We start from the raw sequence: 19,372 nt of genomic DNA, 5'->3' as shown, positions 1-19,372 counted from the left end.
CTGTAAATGGGGTTCCACCCCCTGCCCCCACCCCAGCTGTTCACCTCTTCCTGTTAATGTCTTCTCCTGAAGTCCCCACAATCTCTTCATTAGCATTTGACTCCGTTTGCAAATACACTGTCATTGTGAGACACAGTTCACCATAGTCAGCCAGGGTGATACGTGTCTCCTGCCTCCTGTCTGGTGGAACCTGCCTTCAGGCATCTACCTCTGGGTGACCTGCCTTTAACTTCAAGGACACGATTGCCAACATACACACCCCTCTCCTTACACATTATCCGCACACACATCCCGCAATGATTACAATGACCAGCATGACACAGGCTTTCAGTAGAGACCTTACGTGACACTCTTTGGTGAACTAGAATGTAAATACCCGACCCAGGGGATCCCTGTAAACTTCGTGTACCCCTGGGCCCTCTGCCAGTTGGCACCAAGAGTCCTCTGGGTAACAGAACATCCTCAAAGTATTTTGGGGGGGGAAATTGGACACATGAATGTTTGCTTGGAGGGGCGGGATTGGGGCGGGGGATGGGGGAGAGCGTTTGGGGTTCAGCAAGGGTAGAGGACGTTATGGGGAGGTGGGTAAATGGGGGGGGGGGCATGCACATGATCATTACAAGGCTGGAATGGCTGCTCTCTCCTACCAGCAACATTTCTCCTTCTGTTAAAAAAACTCGGAAATTAAATGTCAGAAACGTCATTAGCCCAGAGCTGAGCCTGCCTGGTGATAACTCGCGCCTTCCAGAAAGTCAAGTGCAGCAAAACTCAAACTTGTGAAAACCAGGAAATACAGAGCTAAGGGACATGCCCACACACCCTTAACTCTGCCCACTCAAGCCATGCCCCAGTACACCCATGACATACTCAGGCTCTGCCTTTGCACTGTACTGAGCAGGAGCTCCCTACGCCTGCCCTACGCTCGATCTCAGCCCACGCCTCAGAAAGAACACCACCGCTGCTAAACCTTGCAACCCCTTTTACAGTCAGCTCACCCTAATGCACACGATGCCAACTGACACCCTGCTTTCCCTGACCCTGCATTAAACTCACCTTCCACACTCATGGCCCAGCCCCCCATGGCAAGAGGAGCCCTGTGCCTCACGAGGGACACCAGCCTGCCCAGCGCAGCACTGAAACGAGGCATCCTGGCTCTCCCAAGGTAGACAGGCACCTCTTTCCTTTGATCACCCACACAGGGGCCAGGGAGAGAGGGGGACACACACACACACACACACCCCCTGCAGAGGGGGACAGCCCGACAGATCACCTCCCATCGCAATCACAGATCTTCCAAGATGGTTCAATTTATTCCTCCACCCTTCAGTACAGCAGCACCTACCACAGGGATTAGAGCTGCAGTGCATGCAGACAATTCCCAGAGGCCATTGCCAGCTCCAGAGGGCAGAGTTAAGGTTGCGAAGGTGTTTACCTGAACTCGCTATCTCCCGGCATTCACAAGATTCAGTTTTGCTGAACTGACTCTCTTGAGGGGTGCAAGGTATCACCAGGCATCTTAACGCTGGGTTAGTGAAGTATTTTTGCCATGTTATCTCTCTCTCTGTGTCGATAGTTAGCTGTATAAAGAGCAGCACCGACTGGCATACATGTATGTTACACAGTATTGTTCCTAAGTAGGTGAGTGCAGGGGGGGAAGATTCTGAAGCTCAGGTCTGGCCCAGCCGATCCTTTCCCTCTGTCATTGACCCATGTGTGCCGATAACGCTCTGATTCTGTCTCTCCCCAGCGAATGTGACTCTGGATCCAGACACGGCACATCCTGAGCTCGTCCTGTCTGATGATCGAAGAACCATGAGCCGGGGCCCCGAGACCCAGATGTTGCCTTACAAACCGGAGAGATTTGATTATTTGCTGAGTGTGCTGGGCTCTGAGGGCTTCACCTCGGGGAAACATTCCTGGCAGGTGAAGGTGGAGGGAGGGGCAGCCGGAGACTGGGCTGTGGGGGTAGCTAGACAGTCTGTGCTGAGGAAGGAAGAGGTTGGCTTTACCCCCGAGAATGGGGTCTGGGTGGTGCAGAAATGGGGCAATGCCAGAGACTATCGGGCTCAAACCTCCCCTGTCACCCGCCTGTCCTTGAGTAGAGAACCCAGCAGGATCCGGGTCTCTCTGGACTATGAAGGGGGGTTGGTGGCATTTAATTATGCGGATAATCTGGCCCCAATCTTCACTTTCCCACAGGCCTCTTTCAATGGGGAGAAAATCTTCCCTTTCTTCTGGGTCTGGGGTGGAGGATTCCAGCTGAGCATCCATCCCTGAGACTCAGGGTAGCCCGGGGCCCTGTCAGTACCATACAGAGCAGGCTAGACCCATCTCACGGTCCTGCAGTGACTGCCCAGTCTGCTTGTTCTCATGCTGTATGGTTCTGTAGGATTATACCCGTGAACAGGGTCAGAATGGGCACCAGGAGCTCCGCCCTTTGAGCCCTGTGCCGGTCTTGGCCAGAATCCCCCGTGGTGCTCACTGTCTGAAAGGGGCGAAGTAAAACCAGGGCTCTCGCCCGGCATCTCCACCCCCTCTTCCTGTCAGGGCACAAGGCTGGCAGCTCACTGCACTGTCTCCACATGCTGATCAGGGGGCTTCTAGCTGATTCACGTACAATTGCTCCACTCGCAGCATGGGCCCTTTGCACAGTCTGAGGGGGCAAAGGCAGAACCCTGCCCCAGGACCAGCCCCTACCATTGTGCTAAAATGATTGCTCACATCTTCTCTCTGGGTTGCTCAGAGGTGTTTCTATCCTACTGTAAACATGTCATTCTCTTGCAGTAAGGAATGCAAAGTCTTTTAGCAGCAGAAATTATGAAATAAAATCCTACTTTATGCTTTCAGACCATTGTCAGATTGTGTGTTAGGTATATCTTACAATGAAATGTGTTGCTTTATGCCAGAGCTAATCAAAATTTGACATTTCAGAAAACAAACAAATTCCTTCACCAGGAGTGCAGGCAGATCATTCCCATGGCTATTGCCAGCACCAGGGGGCAGAGTTATGGTTGCGTGGGATTTATCTGTATTTCCTGGTTTTCAGAGGTCTGAGTTTTGCTGAACCTGATGTCCTGGAAGGACATGAGAGACCACCACATATGTTGTATTTTGTACTACATTGAATATTCGTTAAATGATAAGTGTTTTCTTCTTTCGTTGACTCCATCACGATAGTTTTCAGGGTGCCCACCCAGTTAACTGATAGAAGTTCTGATTATTGCAGATTCAATATGGATCTCATAGTTTTGGGGTTCCGAGTGTGAATCCTTGTGGGATTTATTGTAGCGCTGTTCAAACTACAATGACGTTACATCTCTCTCTCCTGCTGATCTCACGTCATTGTGGAGGATCTTCAGCAGCTAGCGTTAGAAGAGCTGTTGGAACAATCCACTCAGTCCATGATTCCTATGGTAGGCACCCTTTACTAGACGGGCCTCTGAACTGTCTCTCTGTAGCGTCCAGTCCTCTCCCGGAACACACACAAGTTATTAAGTTCATTGCTCTTTTAAAGAGTCAATACACGCAGCTCATTAATTTCCCTGGGGTTTGACAAACACTCACTTTAATCACAGCACTGACCTGGTTTATAATAAAGGTAAAACAAGTTTAATAAACAAAAGTCATAGATTTAAGTGATATCAAGTGTAAGGTGTAAAGATAGGAAGGGTGATGAACAAACAGAAGTAACAATACGCTTTCTAATGGCTAAGACCTAACTTAACAAGCTACAGACATTGTTCGAGGCACTTTCTTCTCCAGTATTCCTTTCCCAGCAATGGCTGACTAGCTTTTCATCAGGATGCTCACAGAATCCAAGTTGCTGGTTTTCCTTGTCTCCTCTGGTGAGGGATCACTTAGGGGTTTGCTCCACTTCTCTTTATAGTCCACTCTACCTTGGCAATATATTGTTCTGAAACGTAGCTCCAGATACAGGTCCTTCTCCCTGCTGGGTGTGGATGCTGTGCTGCCAGGAGTGGACTCCATGCTGTCTTCTCCCGCACTGGAGATTTTTCCAAAGCAAAGGATCTTGTCATGCAACCTCTGATACAACTGAATAGCCCATTGAATTTGCCCACATCTGGGAATTTTTAGGCCTAACACATTTTCCAAGCTAAAGCTGGTTGCAACATTACTGTATCATCTTGGACGGTGCATGGCTTCTGCTGCTGCAGGCAGCCACAATCTGCCCACTGCTCAAGAGATACCACTCCTGAACCCAGCATTCCCATAGGCTGGGGAAACCCCGTTATCTGGCCCACTCCCCTTGCCCATTTTCTTCATCTGTTGCTGGGGCCAGAAACCTTTCTTGGTCCTCACAGCTCCCCACTCTGGATCTGAACGGGCTCCCAGCTCCTTCTCCCCTCAGCACCTCAGCTCAGATCAGTGATATAAAAGAGAGGTGAACCCACAGTGCAGCACTCCTCTGTCTATCACCCCTCCGGTGCTTTGACACAAGGAGCTTCGGGACACCTCCTCCGCCAGCCCCATGGCAAGGGGACAGCAGCTCCCTCTGCAGGGGGCAATCTGCTCTACGGAGGGACACCGCCAAATAAAAATTGCATCCGCTCACTCCAGCTCTGCTGACTACACGACATGTTCTGTGGTGTGAACAGGGGAACAGCATCACCCAGGCAGACCCAGGCAGAGCTTCTGCCAGACACTCGTACAGCATCGCCCTCTGCAGAAAGGAGCAAAGATCGTTTTCCCTGACCCCTGATCAAGAAACCGAAAGGCCTGGCTCCAGACCTGAGCCAGAAACCCACCCCAAACAATGCACATGTTTTCTCCGCTCTTTCCACATCAGAGACCTGCAAACAGCTTGCCTTTCGCAGGACATAGAGTCCTGGGACTGAGGCCAGGAGTTTTCAAGCAAGTAAGATCGATAGATGAGATGAGGCCAGGCTGTTGTCCGTAAGCAGCACCCCATCTCCTCCTTTGCACATACAATGCTCAGTGCAGAGACATGCCCCTGGGGTTTCAGGTTTGTGACGTATCCCACAGCATGGCAGCAAGTTTGTCTGACACCTCACAAAGCTAGAGAGATAGAAACCAAAAGGGTCTCAACCAATCGTGCCAGAACCCGGGGGGCCATGTTGCCCCCCAAACTGCAAGCCTTGGGCAGGTGCGAAGTGGCACCAGCAGGGCCTACACTCCACAGCGGAGGCGATGCTCTGCTCCTGCCCAAGGCTTGCAGTTTGGGGGGGGCAACATTCTCCCATACCCCCCAAATTACACCCTTTCTAAAAAGTGGGGGGCATGACCCCCAGCCTCCCCGGTTGGCACTGGTGGGCCCCCCACCCCCACCCCTTCTACAAAGGTTCCAGAATCCTTGGTTTTAGGAGGCTTATTCCTTCACCCTCTCACTTCCCTGGTCCTTCTCGCATGAATGGAGAACAGCAATCCCTGAAGTCCAAAGGTGCAAACAATCCAATATTTATCGGGGTGAACTTCCAGCAAGCATGAGTCCAGTTTCCTTCCTTAGTGTCCCCCTTCCCAGCTCTGACCCCACAGAGCCTTACCTGTGTCCCTGTTCCCATTTCCCCCTTTAGCCAAACATGATTCCAATTTCCCCACCCCCATTCCCTGTTCCCATTTCCCCCCCTCACTTCCTGATTGACTGCGGACTATATAGTAAAACTTGAGTTCCGCTTTGCTATAGCTTAACCAATCATTTCCCTGAAATTTAACTAACCAATTGTAACATGATTATTTAACCAATTAGATCCCACCACCTTAATTAGTTTACACCCAGCAAAATTAATTATACAGCAGACAGGAACAATCACAGAACCAGACAGAGATTATACAGACAAACAATAGCAAAGTGGGAACTATAATGACAAAACAATACAGAAGTGAGGATTTCACATCCCAGCTATTGATAAGTGAGTTCTTGCCAGACAGGATGCTATCAGACTAATTTTCCTTTTACATCTTCTAGGCACTTCCCTTTCTTTGGAGGTGACAGGCACTATCAGGACAGGATTGTATCCTAACAGCCCAATAGCACCTTCTTTCAACGTGACTAGTTTGGGATGTGAGGATGTGACCGGTCGCTTCCCAGCTTATGGCTGCCTCTGCTGCTTAGCCAAAGGCCTTAGCCTAAGCCCAGGACCTCAGACTGTCACAGTAAGAGAAGGCCCTTACACCGGCAGACAGTGATTTTGATTCTCTCTTTTATACCTGTATAACTAGCCAAGTGATAAGAAGACACCTAAATGCTTAGAGTACAGGCCTTTACAGACAGGCCTGAATATCTAGATCCTAATACTTGGTCTCAACTCAAGCCTTTGCTCTGCACCGGTTACTAGCGGCTGTCGAACACACCGTAGCTAACGGTGGGGGGTGGGGTTACGAGAGGTATGTTCAGATTTTGACAAACAGCCAATATTGAGCAAACAGCTGAAGCCAGAGAAGGGAATTTGCACTGACCACTGGATCAGGTTTCTCCTGCCCCACAAAGACTCTCCAGCAATGCAGCCTGTAATGGGGGTCTGGCCCTTTAAGGCTAGGGGACGTAGTTACTCATTCCATGTGTCCAGGGAAAAGCGGAAGGAGGCCTGGAAGCAGCCACTGGGAGAGAGGCCGCTGGTCCTGGGGTAAAGTCTGTGTCTGGGAGATCAAGGTACAGAAAAACCCAGACCACAGTTCCTGCAAAGGCCTGGGAGCAGGAGCCCTGTAGAGTGGGTGGGGCAAAGCTCCCCCTCTCCCAGCTGCCCCAGACAGGTGTTTGGGGTAATTGGACACAGCTGGGAAGGGTCAAGGAGTGGTCAGGTGATTGGGGCGAGTGACTCAAAAGGAAGCTCCAAGTGGGGGGGCCTCTCACATTCTGGGAATACCCGACATTCCAGTAGTTCTGGGAACGGTGTGCACCCACCCCCGCCTGGGTGACCCCGCCCCCGCTGGCATGACCTCGCACTCCCATCACACCGCATGGGGGCACCATTTTGAAGAGCTCGCTGCCCCAGCCCCGCCGGCGTGACCTCGCCCGCACTGCGCAGGTAAGGTCATGGCAGCAGGGTGGAGCGGTGTGATCTTCACAATGGCATCCCCTGTCTGGTCCCAGACAAAACCACCTCTGGCTTTGTCTCTGTACCGCACGGGGGACAAACCTCAGAAAAGCAGAACTGGCCAGTTTGTAACCGGAGCAATGGCCTGCTTAGCTCCAAGCGCAGTCAGAGAGAGCTGCGGAGCCAGCTGCTGGGGGAGAGAAGTCACCCAGCACAGAGCCTCGGCAAGGAGGACTGGGCAACCCCTATACTTGAGGACCGAGTTATGGGCCGGGGAGGCAAGAACTTAAAGCCACAGTCCCAGGGAGGGCTGAGATCCTCGACGTGAGGGGTGAGCAAAGGCTGGGGAGGCCAGGACTGAATGCAGAACACACAGCCCCAGCAAGGAGAGCTGTGAAACACCTGAGCCGGAGGGGAGAGTCTAGAAGCTGGGGGGGCCTGGACTGGGAACACACATGCCCTACATTGGGGTGGGAGCAGGGGCTGCGCAATCTCTGAAATGAAAAGGGGAGCTCAGTGTTCTGAATAAATTACCCCCTCCCACTAAGGCGGGGGGGGGGGTATTGTTTTAAAGACTCTGGGTGTACGTGAATTATTTTGGGACACAGAGGGAAATTGAGGCAGGGTGCCTGGAGGGCCACCCCTGGCCAGGTGGGGAGCACCCTTGGATGGCACTTGGCTACACACCCCTTAGTGGAGAAATACAAAGTCAGCAGCTCTCCACCCACAGGACAAAGCGTCGAGGATCTGTTGTATCATTAGCAGTGTATGTTAGGCTCTGCAGTTGAGACGCTGGCCCTCTGCAACAAGCACCCTGTCACTCTCCGGTTATTGTCCGAGAATCTTATTCTTTCATTGTTTCACACGTGGTTGTTGTACGCAGTCTGGGCCAGTGTTAGCAGTGTGCTCTGGCTGCTCTGCACCCTTCTAGCGATGCCACAAACAGCCAAAACATGAGCTCAACCTGCCCGGTAACCGAGGTTCACAGCGTGCCTGGAACATACTGGTGAATATGACCCAATATAGATATCTACTCTTTCCTGTGTGGATGGCGGAGGGGATGGGGGGGCATGGATGCAGGACGTTTGGGTAGCAGGTTATCATCAGTCTCTCACAATGCCGTCTTTCCTCTCTAGCTCACTAGGAAACTTTTTTCCCTCCCTTCCTCTCTGGTGTGGAGCGGCTACAGTGACCCTGCCGCCGCGCCCTGCAGGCTGGCTTGCGGGGCTCCTGCTCCGGCTGGGCAGAATGTGGTGCCCACCAGCTCTGCTCTCGGCCCCCAGGAGCGTAGAAGGCTCACGCGCAAGTCCCTCCACCGGCGCCCAGTGAGCTGCGCTCCCCGGGGACAAGGCAGATGGCAAGGCCTGTGAGCGCTGGGGAGAAAGCGTCTCAGCGGCAGGGACCCGGCTGTGGCACACGCTCGGAGAGGAGCCCCGGAGAATCCCGAGTCTGACCAGCTGCAGCTAACGCTGTAAAATCTTCTCCTTCAGAAAGCCCCTTGCACCGTAAGACCAGCACTCACAGCCCTTGCCCCGCATTCTCCCCCAGCCCCCACACAGGGAAAAGGAAATTAATAAAACCTAACACCCCCCCCCAGAGGTTTTACCCCGAAAAGGGAGAAATGTCGGAGACGCCATGAAACCCACCAGGGACTTTGCTATTGATCGTGGGTGGAAGGTGCTCAGATACAGCGGTGACGGGCAGCAGCATAGAACCATGACATCAATACACAGAGTAATGCTCGCAACCTCCGGCCCTGTTTTATGCTACTGTGGCTTTAAAAATTAAAAATATTTTAAAAGGCGGCTTGTGAATGTTCCAATTTCAGCCACATGATGGCGCTGCCCCTCCCAGCTGCCTTCTCGCAGCACAGCACTCATAAGGGAGGGGACTCCAGAGCTCCTGGTTTGGGCCCCGCTCAGACAGGAGGTCTGTGAGCGTCAGTCCCTGTAAAGACAGCATGTGACGGAGCAGGAGACAGCATCAGCCCAGGAGCAAGGCGGGTGGAGGGAGAAGGAAAAGAAGGGAAGGGGGAGATCTCTCTCTAAGATACACGCCGAATCCACTGGAGTTGCACTGACAAGGCTTCCCCTGGCTGGCAACGCCCCTTGCAAGGGGTGTTTCTCACTGCAGAGGGGTCCCCAGGCGAAACCTAGCACAGGCTCAACCTGCGTTAATTTGGGGTGGATTTCCCACGGTGAGCCCGGTGGCCAATGTGGATCCTGAAGGCTCTGCACACGCGCTAGGCCAGCCTCTTGCCTCGGTAAGAGCCTGGTCCCCACAGAGGGCTCTCCAGTGGTTGCCTGGAGATGGTGAAATGAAGGCAGCTGGCTTCCCTCTCCACGTGGAAGGGCTCACACTATGTCTAGGGGTCCCTGCTGCATGTTATAACCGACACCTCTGTTAGAGGTATCTGCAGGCATCGAACCCTGGATTTGGGGATTTTAATGCTAGAAGGGACCATTAGATCATCTAGTCTGACCTTCTGCATGGCACAGGCCAGTTACCCCTGTGCTGAGCCCAATAACTTGCTTTGGCTGAAGCGTTTTCCAGAAAGGCTCCAGTCTGGATGTGAAGACATCAGGAGATGGAGAATTCACTCCCTAGGAGTTTGTTCCAATGGCTAATCACCCTCACTGTTAAATTTCTCATTTGAATTTGTCTGGCTTCAGCTTCCAGCCATTGGTTCTTGCTGGGACTTTCTCCATTAGATTAAAGAGCTCTTTACTACCGGTATTTGCTCTCTAGGAAGGAATTTACACACTATAATCAAGTCACCTCTCAATCTCCTTTCTGATAAACTAAACAGATCGCATTCTTTACATCTCTCCCTGAAAGCCATTTTCTCCAGCCCTCGGGTCCTTTTTGTGGCTTTTTGCTGCACCCTCTCCAACGAATGTCAGTGTTAAATATCAATCAATTAATCAATATCAGGACTGAAAACATGAACCTGTCCTACGACAGCTCATGGACTAGCTCCTCGAGCACAGAGGCTGCTGCAGTCTCATTAACCGCCACTGGCCTATGGACTGCGCGCTGACCATCGGGGGAGAAGGGGGGAGAGACTTCTCTTTCGGTTGACAGACTCTGAGGAAGGCAGAAAGCAGGGGAGACATTTCAGGGATGCGGGGCCTGTGCAGTGACTGGGAATGCACTGAATAGCTGAGCAGCCTTCGAGCAGGCTAGGGACGGGCCAAGAACATCTTGTTCATAAATCTGCAGCCTGTCATCCCAGTCAAAGGGAGGTGGAAACAGTGTCAGAGGCTCCATGCAGACCTCCCTGGGCTTCCAGGGGAACTGGTGCTGTGTTGGGGATGGGTTTCCTCCCCTCTTCCCCCATCCTTAGAATTCACCCTGGTAGGACACCTCACAGAAAGGGGTTTCCAGGCTGGTCCCATGCTGGTTTGTTGGCAGTGTCTGTACTGGTCAGCAGATCTCTGGGTGGTACTGCAGCACTGTTGTGTCTGGGGCTGCCCTCCAGCGGTTCCAGTCACACCGAGAGGCTAGGAGTCCCCTGGGGGTGATGGGTCATTGTGTGCCATCACCAAGGATTGCCAGCGTCCTACGAGGTTCTGTCCCATCCCCCCTGCTGCTCCGTGTGCAGCCGAGACCTCCTGGCAAGATCATTTCCAAGCATTGGGCAGAGTAGCATCGCTCCGCTGCTGATCCATAATTGTCTCTTTCTTGTCCCGTGGACCCTGCGTGTTTGGTCTGTTTGCTGGAAGAGGCTGGATGCTGCTGCTGGAGCCACCTCTTGCTCAGCCCTAGGAAGTCAGAAGTCTCACTCCGCGGCTGGGTAGAGCCCATTGCTGGGAGGCTGCTCACTTCCCTCCTGTCCCTGGTTATTAAGGGGATTCACCGGGGACAGCGAGCCTGGTGACGAACAGCGATGTCTCTTCCAGCCTTGCCCACACAAAACAGGAGGTGGAGGTGGTGCCGTGCCCATTTTTTACCTTTGAGCCCAGTGGTTCGAGCACTCCCTGGGATGTGAGAGATGCATGTTTAATTCCTCACTCTGACTGAGAGGGAGAAGTCCTACAGAGCCCCCCGGTGAGAGACCGTGCACACACTGACCAGCCAAGAGTTGCGGGTAGACTGTGGGCGGGCACCTGTTTGATTCTGTCATCTGTTTGTAGGATTCCAATTATACTTCAATAGACGGGATAGGATTATGCGTGGAAGGGAGTGTTCAATTACTGTGGCGAGGTTAATGACCTACATGGTTATTACCCCTATTTCCTTGACTTTACGTCTTCATTCCAGTCTTTTGCTGAAAAACTGTGTTAATTTCTTTTTGCAAGAAATTGGTCTTTGACTCCTTTAAAGCATAAGAATTTGTAATGCCCTAGAGGTCATAGAGCTGGATATTCGTTCAGGGCCTGATTCAAAGCCCAGCTGAGTCCACTGAAATCTTCTTGCTGACTTCAACAGGCTTTGCCTCCGGCTCCTATTCACCTGACCACTCAGTGGAGAAACAGCACCTGGAGTATCCAGTGCAGTTCTGTAGGCCAACATCTTTCTGCAGGAAGAAGCAGCAGCCGTGAGCTAAGAAGCAGGGAGTCACGTCCCATCTAAACTGCACCAAAACAATATGATATCGGGTTGTTAAGACACATTTCTGCCCTAATCGCACCAACAGCGACCACACAGACAAATCTTAAGATGTGCAAAGAGGTAACCCTCTGGTAACCCTTCGCAAGGTAACCCTCTGTCTGGCAACACCGCTTACCAGCACTTTCGGTTGAAAAGATACCATTGATTGCTTTTGTCTGTGCTTCCGTTTGCTTCCCTATCGTTATCACTGTCTGGTCTTTCATTTGTTTGTGTCAAAATTTAAATCAACTCAGGTGGTGGGGTCTGATTGGCTAAAAAATTGTTTCATAGTGGGCTAGGTTGGGTGAAAAATAGTTTTGTAATGCATTAGTTTAAAATGACTGGTTACTGTAGAGCTAAGTTTTAACTATATAAACAGGGGTCCAAAGGGAAGTTCTTTGGGAACCAACTCCAGGACCCAGCCCCGAAATCAGAGCTGCCAGACCTCAACACCCTGCTTAGCGTGTGCTGCCTAGTTTTGGTGATTGTTAATAGAGGATCAAGATATTACTGTGTAAGGCTCTTTCACTGGGAAAAGGCCCTGCAGACCCTCAAAAGATGATGCCCTGAGCCCTAGGAAAATTAAATTATGTAAATTAACCAGGTTACATCCTGAGCCCAGGGCTGGCCTTAGGGAAAATGGCACCCTGGGAGAACTTGTATTTTGGCACCCCCCACAACACCGCTGGCCCCCCAGGCTTCTCACCCCCATCACCTCCGGGCCCCACTGCCTCCTCCCATTGTTAAATTTGTATTGAAAGATGCGCCAGAGCTCAGCCCTGGCACAAATGAAGCACTGGCTGGGCGGCCTGATCCCGGCGGGTGCTGGCCGGGTGCCCCGCTCCGAAGGCAATGGCACCGCCCGCGGCAGCGCAGAAGTAAGGGTGGCCTGGTGTCTGGTGTGTTGCCTCCCTTACTGCTGCTGCTGTGGCTTGTGTAAGGTGACCAGACAGCAAATATGAAAAATCGGGACGGGGTGGGGGGTAATAGGAGCCTATATGAGAAAAAGCCCCGAATATCGGGACTGTCCCTATGAGATCGGTCACCCTGGGCTTGTGGTGCCTGGCACTAGGCCTGCGGTTCAAGGCAGACTTGGTGTTGTCATACGGGGCTGCATGTTGCCATAGGAGTGAGTGTGTGTGTGTGTGTTGGGGGGAGTGTGCATTAGAGACCGTGCGCTGTCTCTTTAAGCAGAGCACTCACTAGTCTCACTAGCCGCCAGCAGCTCCCACTCCTGCCCCAGAGGCAGCCGCACAAGCCCTTCAGCGGAGGCAGGGAACCCGGGCGGGGGATGGGGCACCCTGACATCAGGAGGCTCCTGGGAGCAGCTTGGCCGGGGGGGGCTCTGGGGGGGGGGGGAGAAGGGACAGGAGCAGGGGCGGTTGCACCGAGCAGTGGGGGGGGAGGGACAGGACAATCCTGCTCCGGAAGCCCCCCCTTAGCAAGGTGCGCCCCGGGTGCTCGCCCAGCCCGCCCACCCCTAGGGCCACCCCTGCCTCAGCCCGAGGAGCTGGGTGAGGGCAGGTGCCTTTGGCCCCGAGCAATCGGGTCAGGACGGGGGGTTAAGTGAAGCGGGTGAGGCCTGGAGGCCAGGGAAGGGGAAAGGCGGGTGCCTGGAGTGTGCGGGGAACAGTCCCAGGAGACCCGCACGCTAAGGCCGGAGATTTACCATCCGCCCAAGGGCAGGAAGGATCCAGGGACCTATGGTGGGTCCCACTCAGGCAGGGGGAAGAATCCGGCTTCGCACCCTTGGGGTTGGCGGCTCCTGGAGAGGCCTGAAGTACTGAGGTGTCACACAGCGCCGCTGCGGAGAGTCTAAGGGTTTTAATTTCCCTGCTGTTTGATATCGACGTTCAAATCCTCAGGCTCAGCATAAAGGCTGTTTATTAAGCAATGAAGCTTTTTTACCCAACTTCCTCATTTCTCCTCACCCCCCACCCCCAATTCCCCTTTCTAAAGTTTAGTTACAGGGTTTGGTAGGATTCTTTCAGTGAGGAGGTTGAAGTTAATTATATAGGGATAAGTTTCATTACAAGTCATTTACAGTGGCACCCATTGCGGGCTGGGTGCCTCCAATCACTCAAGAATTAGTGGGAGGCAACGTGGCCTAGTGGATAAAGCACTAGACGGGGACTCAGGAGGCCTGGATTCCGTTCCCCGGTTTGCTGGTGGATGACCCTGGGCAAGCCACCTCACCCCTCCAGGCCTCAGGGATACTCCTCTCCTTGGTAGGGCGCTTCGAGATCTCCTGATAGAAGCGCTGGATCAGAGCTAGGATGTGCTGTGACGCGGATGGTCCTTGTTCCAAGGTGCTCCCAGTCTAAGGACAGACAAGTAGAGCGAGGCCGGGAGAAGGGGAACAGCAGTGGGCAACTTACATACAATCCCCTCAATTCACTGTAAGTAGCACAGCAGGAATGGAGTTTTTAAAAGTCCTTAAATGTTGACAAGCTCGGGGCTTTGCAGATGAGCTCCGGGAGGTTGTATCACGCATTCGGTAGCTGACTTGGAGGTGACTGCGAGAAGCTGACAGATGGGTGTCCATTCAACAGGCCCAGCCCCTGTACTTGTCTCATACACACGAAAAGAGAACAAAGGAGGGAATGTGGCCCATGAAGAAGAGAATAAGCTTCAAATGCAAGATCGCTGTGGGTCTCTATAGCCTCAGACACTCTCACGTCACTGTGTACCGAGCACACCTCTCCACCACGTACAGCAGACGTAAGAGGCTCTGACAAGGCAATGCTCAGAGGGTCACCTTGAGGGACAGGTGAAGCTGGGTACTCAGAGGGCCCATAGGAGCAGCCGGTTTGTATAATTTTTGGTGGTGCCCAGAATGGGTCCAAGTCCCGCCCCCCAAACCAGCTTAAAGCTCTGGGAGGGAGTTTGGGTGCTGGGTGCAGGCTCTGGGCTGGGGCAGGGGGTTGGGGTGCAGGAGCGGGTGCGGGGTGCAGGCTCTGGGAGGGAGTTTGGGTGCAGGAGGGGGTTTGGGGTGCAGGCTCTGGGAGGGAGTTTGGGTGCTGGGTGCGGGCTCTGGGCTGGGGCAGGGGGTTGGGGTGCAGGAGCGGGTGCGGGGTGCAGGCTCTGGGAGGGAGTTTGGGTGCAGGAGGGGGTTTGGGGTGCAGGCTCTGGGAGGGAGTTTGGGTGCTGGGTGCGGGCTCTGGGCTGGGACAGGGGGTTGGGGTGCAGGTGGGGCGCAGGGGTGTACAGGGACGGCAGGTGGGGGTGGGGGAGGCACTGGGGCAGTAGACAGGGCTGGGGGATGCTCTGGGGAGGGGGTGCAGGGGCTGCAGGCCGAGCCAGGGAAGAGGCCTGGTCCCGAACATTGGTGGAGCCGGACTCCCGGGCCCTGAATTTGCTGGAGCCCGGGTACCACGGGCCCATACAACTCGCCGCCCCGAGTAACCATGAACAGAGCTGCGCTTGCCAGGTTGTCTCCTGGGTTCTCGTTTGCTGAGGACTGATCTGAGAAAACAACCCTGGTAAACCAGCTCCAAGCTAAAACAATGAGGAGTCCTTGTGGCACCTTAGAGACTAACAAATTTTTTTGGGCATAAGCTTTCGTGAGCTAAAAAGCTTATGCCCAAATAAATTTGTTAGTCTCGAAGGTGCCACAAGGACTCCTTGTTGTTTTTGCTGATAGAGACTAACACGGCTGCCACTCTGAAACCTGTCACCATGCAAAGCTCCAAGCTGATTTCCTGTAAATGGAGTTCACTGACCAAGCAATTCCCTGGGCTTGACCCCGTATAGAAAGTGCAATGGAAAACAGTTTAACTGTATAAGATAGAATCTGAAACTGGATTATAAATAGAGGAAACCGTGTAAAAGTTCCACTTTTCTGTGAAAGCCACACAGCTCTGGTGGACGGCGTACAGCCTGCAGGGACCAGCAGCCCGTGAAGGAAGAATACACGTTGGGTCTCCGAGCTGAATTAACAGCACCAAGGTACCGTGTTGTGTGTGAGTTTGAAAGAGGGGCTTGTAACAGTTGTGAATACATTGAAAATTCTCATCCGTGGTTTGTTAACAGCAGTGGGTGTTTTTACAGCCCCAACGTTCTGGGCACTTCACACTATGGCCGAGATTGTCAAAAGTGACTCGTGGGGTCGGGGGCCCGGCTTGACACAGCTCAAAGGTGCCTGACTCTCAGAATGTGCTGAGCACCCACCCCTGGAAATCAGGCCCCTTGAAGGGTCTCCAGTTGGGCACCTGAAAACTGAGGCACCCACAGTCACTAGCCACTTTTGAAAATCTTGGGCTAGAAATAGAACAACATGGTCCCACCTCAGATAGATCCAGTCTGAGCTGAGAATGATGTGAGGAATACGGGTACCCAACGGTGGGGAGGGAGGGGGAAGGTTACAGCCACACAGACACCTGCACATCCTGGGGGCTTACTCTGAACTTTTTATTATTTATCTTTTATCAGAATCGAGGCCTCACTGTTTTAGGTGGTGTACGTACACACACACACACACACACACACACAGAGTCCCTGCCACAAGCAGCTTAGTTTTATTTTTTTTTAAAATTAAATAATAATCGATGTTGTTCACTGGCTCCTGGTGGGAATCCTGGAGGGAAACGTGGGGACCGGGTGAGGACTCGGTGAGCTCACTGGACAGGGCATTCCCAGAGTGGAGGGTATCACGGGAGCAGGCACAAAGCTGGTTCGGCAGAAGCAGATGAATGGGCACTGAGCCTGGCATTCCCGGTGCTGCAGAGGGGATGGCGGGTGATGTGATAAGGGACGAAGTCAGGGATGCGGACAGGGCTGGCATTATGCAGGGCTGTGGAGGTGAGGACAAGAAGTTTGAACCATGTGCAGTGAAGTAGGGAAGAGCCAGTGGGGAGATCGAAAGAGGGAGTCGTCTGGTCAGAACGACAGGCTGGGAAGATTATTTTCGCAGCAGCGTCTTGCATTGGGGAGCTGTGATGTGGGTATCCGGGAGGCCAGAGAGGGGGAGGTTGCAGTAATTCACGTTGGAGATGATCCAGGAGGACAAGAGGTTTAGCGGTCAGGCTGGAGAGGAAAGGTTGGATCTTACAGACATTGTGGAGGCAGGAGCAGCAGGATTTGTCCATGGTCTGGGGGTGAGATCCAGAGGAGCTGTCTGGGGAGAGGCTGAAACGTAGGACTGGGCAGTGAGAGGACGCAGAGAGCCAGAGCCACAGAGAGAGAGTGAGAGATGAAATCAAGGAAGCAGGATACAGGGAGATGACACATGTAACAGGCTGGACTCTCTCAGAGGCTCTGATTTCCTGTCGCCTGTTTGTGAAGTGAATTACACCAGTGTACTTTGGGGTGTGAAGCACTTTCGTTCCTGCTGGGCAATGCTTTACATCCACTTTGCGCTGGCGTAGGTGACAAGGTGCAGGGCAATGGGGCTCAGGCCCACAGAGGTTGGATTGGACGTGGTAACAGACCAGAAGTCAGTGAGGGGAAGTGAGGAGGAGAGAATGCACTTGAAGAGGAAGGAGAGGGAGTGACTTTTGCAGCAGCATTTGTGGTAGACAGGAGGGGAATGAGGTGAAAGCAGGGAAGCTGGAGATTTTGATACAGTAGAAGATATTGACACAGCCCCTTGGATAATACCCCCACCTCAGAGAGCCCCAGGCCCCCTCTCCAAGACCCCAGCACAGAGGGGTATCAGGGGTGTTCTGGGGTGCGCCAGGGGTTGGAGGAGACATGGCAGGGGCATTCTTACATCTCTGCAATGGCCCAGAGGAACCACTGAAGCCGGGCACAAGTTAAGGCACCCCTGAGCGTACGAGCCACCCCCCTGCACCAGCCGCCGTGCCAGTGCGGGGATGAGTCTGGCCACGGGCTGCAGCTGACAGGGTGGCAAAGAGAGGGTTAATTTGTTTTGATGTTATACAGGGAATAGTGACAAGACACAGCGCGAGCCGGGATGTGAAGCATTCTGATATCGCGGTGTGACATTCTGGGGATCCCCCAGAGCAGTCAGGGGGTCTGTCACCACCTGCCCTGTGACTGTGGGTCCCTTAATGCTGTGTGGCTCTGGCTCGGAGCCCTGGCACCAGCATCCAGCCCACAGGCATAAAGGTCTCACCCTGGCTTCCAGCAGCCTCGTTATCCCTGCAGGGTGACCCCACCAGCCCTTCCAGTCCCAAGCGTCCCCAAATCCACCTACCCCGAGTTCTTCACTACCAGACCTGGGGACTTTTCCCCTCTGGTTCCTCACCCCAAAGGCCTGAAGCCAGCCCCCCAGTTCTCAGGTCACTTTGGGACACACTCCACACCGTTTGCACACTAGAGACCCATCATTTGTCTCTCCTGGGTTGTACAGTGCGAGGTGCTGGGAGTCAGTCTGGCTGGCTGGGGAGGCAGCTCCTCCCTGCCTGGCTGGCCACCGCCCTGCTGGGAGCGGGAGGTGAAGCTTTAGGAACCAGCTCCAGACTCTGCATACACGATACATAAATCCCTCACCACAGTCTGGATCCATCTCGCACAGTGATCAGTAAGTTGAGAACATCACAGGCTTCCAGAAAAGACTTCACTCAGCATTATTATACACAATAGCATTGTACACAATCCTTCGATTCCATTGCTTGTTCTTGGGGGTTCGGACCCCCTGTTCTGCCCTTGGGGTGTCTGGACCCCGTGACACATGGCAAAGGGGGCAGCATTTGAACCTAGATTTTAGTGGGGCAGTAGCTCCACGACAGTTAAGGTTGAAACTCTCCTCCTGTGTAACAGTCTAAAATCCCCCTGCACGCACTCAACTGCCTTGAAAATTGCTGTGATACCAACAATTTTTTGCACATAGGTTGTGGGGGGTGCTTAACTTCATCAGTCTCAGCTGATGACACCTGTCAGGATAGACCTCAACCAGAGGAGCATCCCTGAGGGAACCGGGACCCAAACTAAAACAGAGATTTATTTGTCAAAATCAGCGCTATGAACGGCCCCCCGAAACGAAGTGGAAGTGAGGTTGAGGCTGTGGAACAAACGTCCAATAGGAATAGTGGGGGCAGACGGAATAGTTTTAAGAAGGAGCTTGGTAAGTTTAGGAACGGGACGATATGATGGGGCTGCCTACGGTATCAGAGGACTGGACTCAACCCAGGAGGTTCCTTCCAGCCCTATGTCCTATTGTTCCCGAAACAAACCACAGCTTAATAATACCAACTAATTATACTTCCCTGAATGCTCGTATATAAGGCTATGATTTAGTCATGGGTATTTTTAGTAAAGGCCACGGACCGGTCAAGGGCAATAACAAAAAGTCACGGCCAGTGATCTGTCCGTGACTTTACTAAAAATGCCCCTCACTAAATCTTAGGTGCTGGGGGAGGAGGGGTGCTCCAGGGGAGGCTGCTGCTGGGGGGGGTGCTCCGGCAGTCACTGCTGCTCCTGGGGGGGAGGTGGCGGCCAGTAGCCCCACCGCCGCTGGTGCTCCTCCAGGCTGGGGGTGGCCCGGGGCCCCACCGCTGCTGCTCCTGGACTGCTGCTCCGTGGCAGGGCCCGGGATCAGTTGTCTGGGGCCGCCGGAGCAGTGGCCGGAGTGGCTGGCCCCGGGGTCACCCAGGTGCTGGGGCAGCCCTAGGGTCAGCTGCACCAGCCACTGCAGCTGCAGAAGTCATGGAGGTCCTGGAAAGTCATGGACTCTGTGACTTCCAGGACCTCCATGAAAGACTCGCAGACTTAGTCATATATAAGCTAACAATCACATTTTCATCCTGCTAAGTATAAATCAGTGACAATTCCTAATACTAGACAAATAATTTCCTAAATCATTT

At 53.2% G+C, this 19,372-nt stretch overlaps 2 protein-coding genes across 3 annotated transcripts in view; both read left to right on the top strand.

Moving 5' to 3' along the window:
- Nucleotides 1-2,846, top strand: part of LOC114019002 (endothelial zinc finger protein induced by tumor necrosis factor alpha) — a 57,978-nt gene extending 55,132 nt beyond the window's left edge. Inside the window, exon 9 of the mRNA XM_037891428.2 lies at nucleotides 1,748-2,846. Within this exon, the coding sequence (XP_037747356.1) occupies nucleotides 1,748-2,277 (530 nt within the window). The 3' untranslated portion in view covers nucleotides 2,278-2,846. The remainder of the gene's footprint in view (nucleotides 1-1,747) is intronic.
- LOC119565458 (stonustoxin subunit alpha) overlaps nucleotides 1-19,372 on the top strand; it is a 62,103-nt gene that overhangs the window by 23,154 nt on the left and 19,577 nt on the right. Inside the window, exon 1 of one of the 2 annotated variants that reach the window (XM_037891442.2) lies at nucleotides 15,340-15,554. The exons of the other annotated variant lie outside the window; for it this stretch is intronic. The gene's annotated coding sequence lies outside the window, so the exon portion shown is untranslated. Of the gene's footprint in view, nucleotides 1-15,339; nucleotides 15,555-19,372 lie in introns of those variants that run through there. 2 annotated transcript variants of the gene reach the window in all.

Source organism: Chelonia mydas, chromosome 2 (assembly GCF_015237465.2).
Source record: "Chelonia mydas isolate rCheMyd1 chromosome 2, rCheMyd1.pri.v2, whole genome shotgun sequence".
Classification (NCBI taxonomy): Eukaryota; Metazoa; Chordata; order Testudines; family Cheloniidae; genus Chelonia; species Chelonia mydas.
Note: the sequence above shows the minus strand (reverse complement) of the source record. Positions and strands in the feature narration are given on the sequence as shown.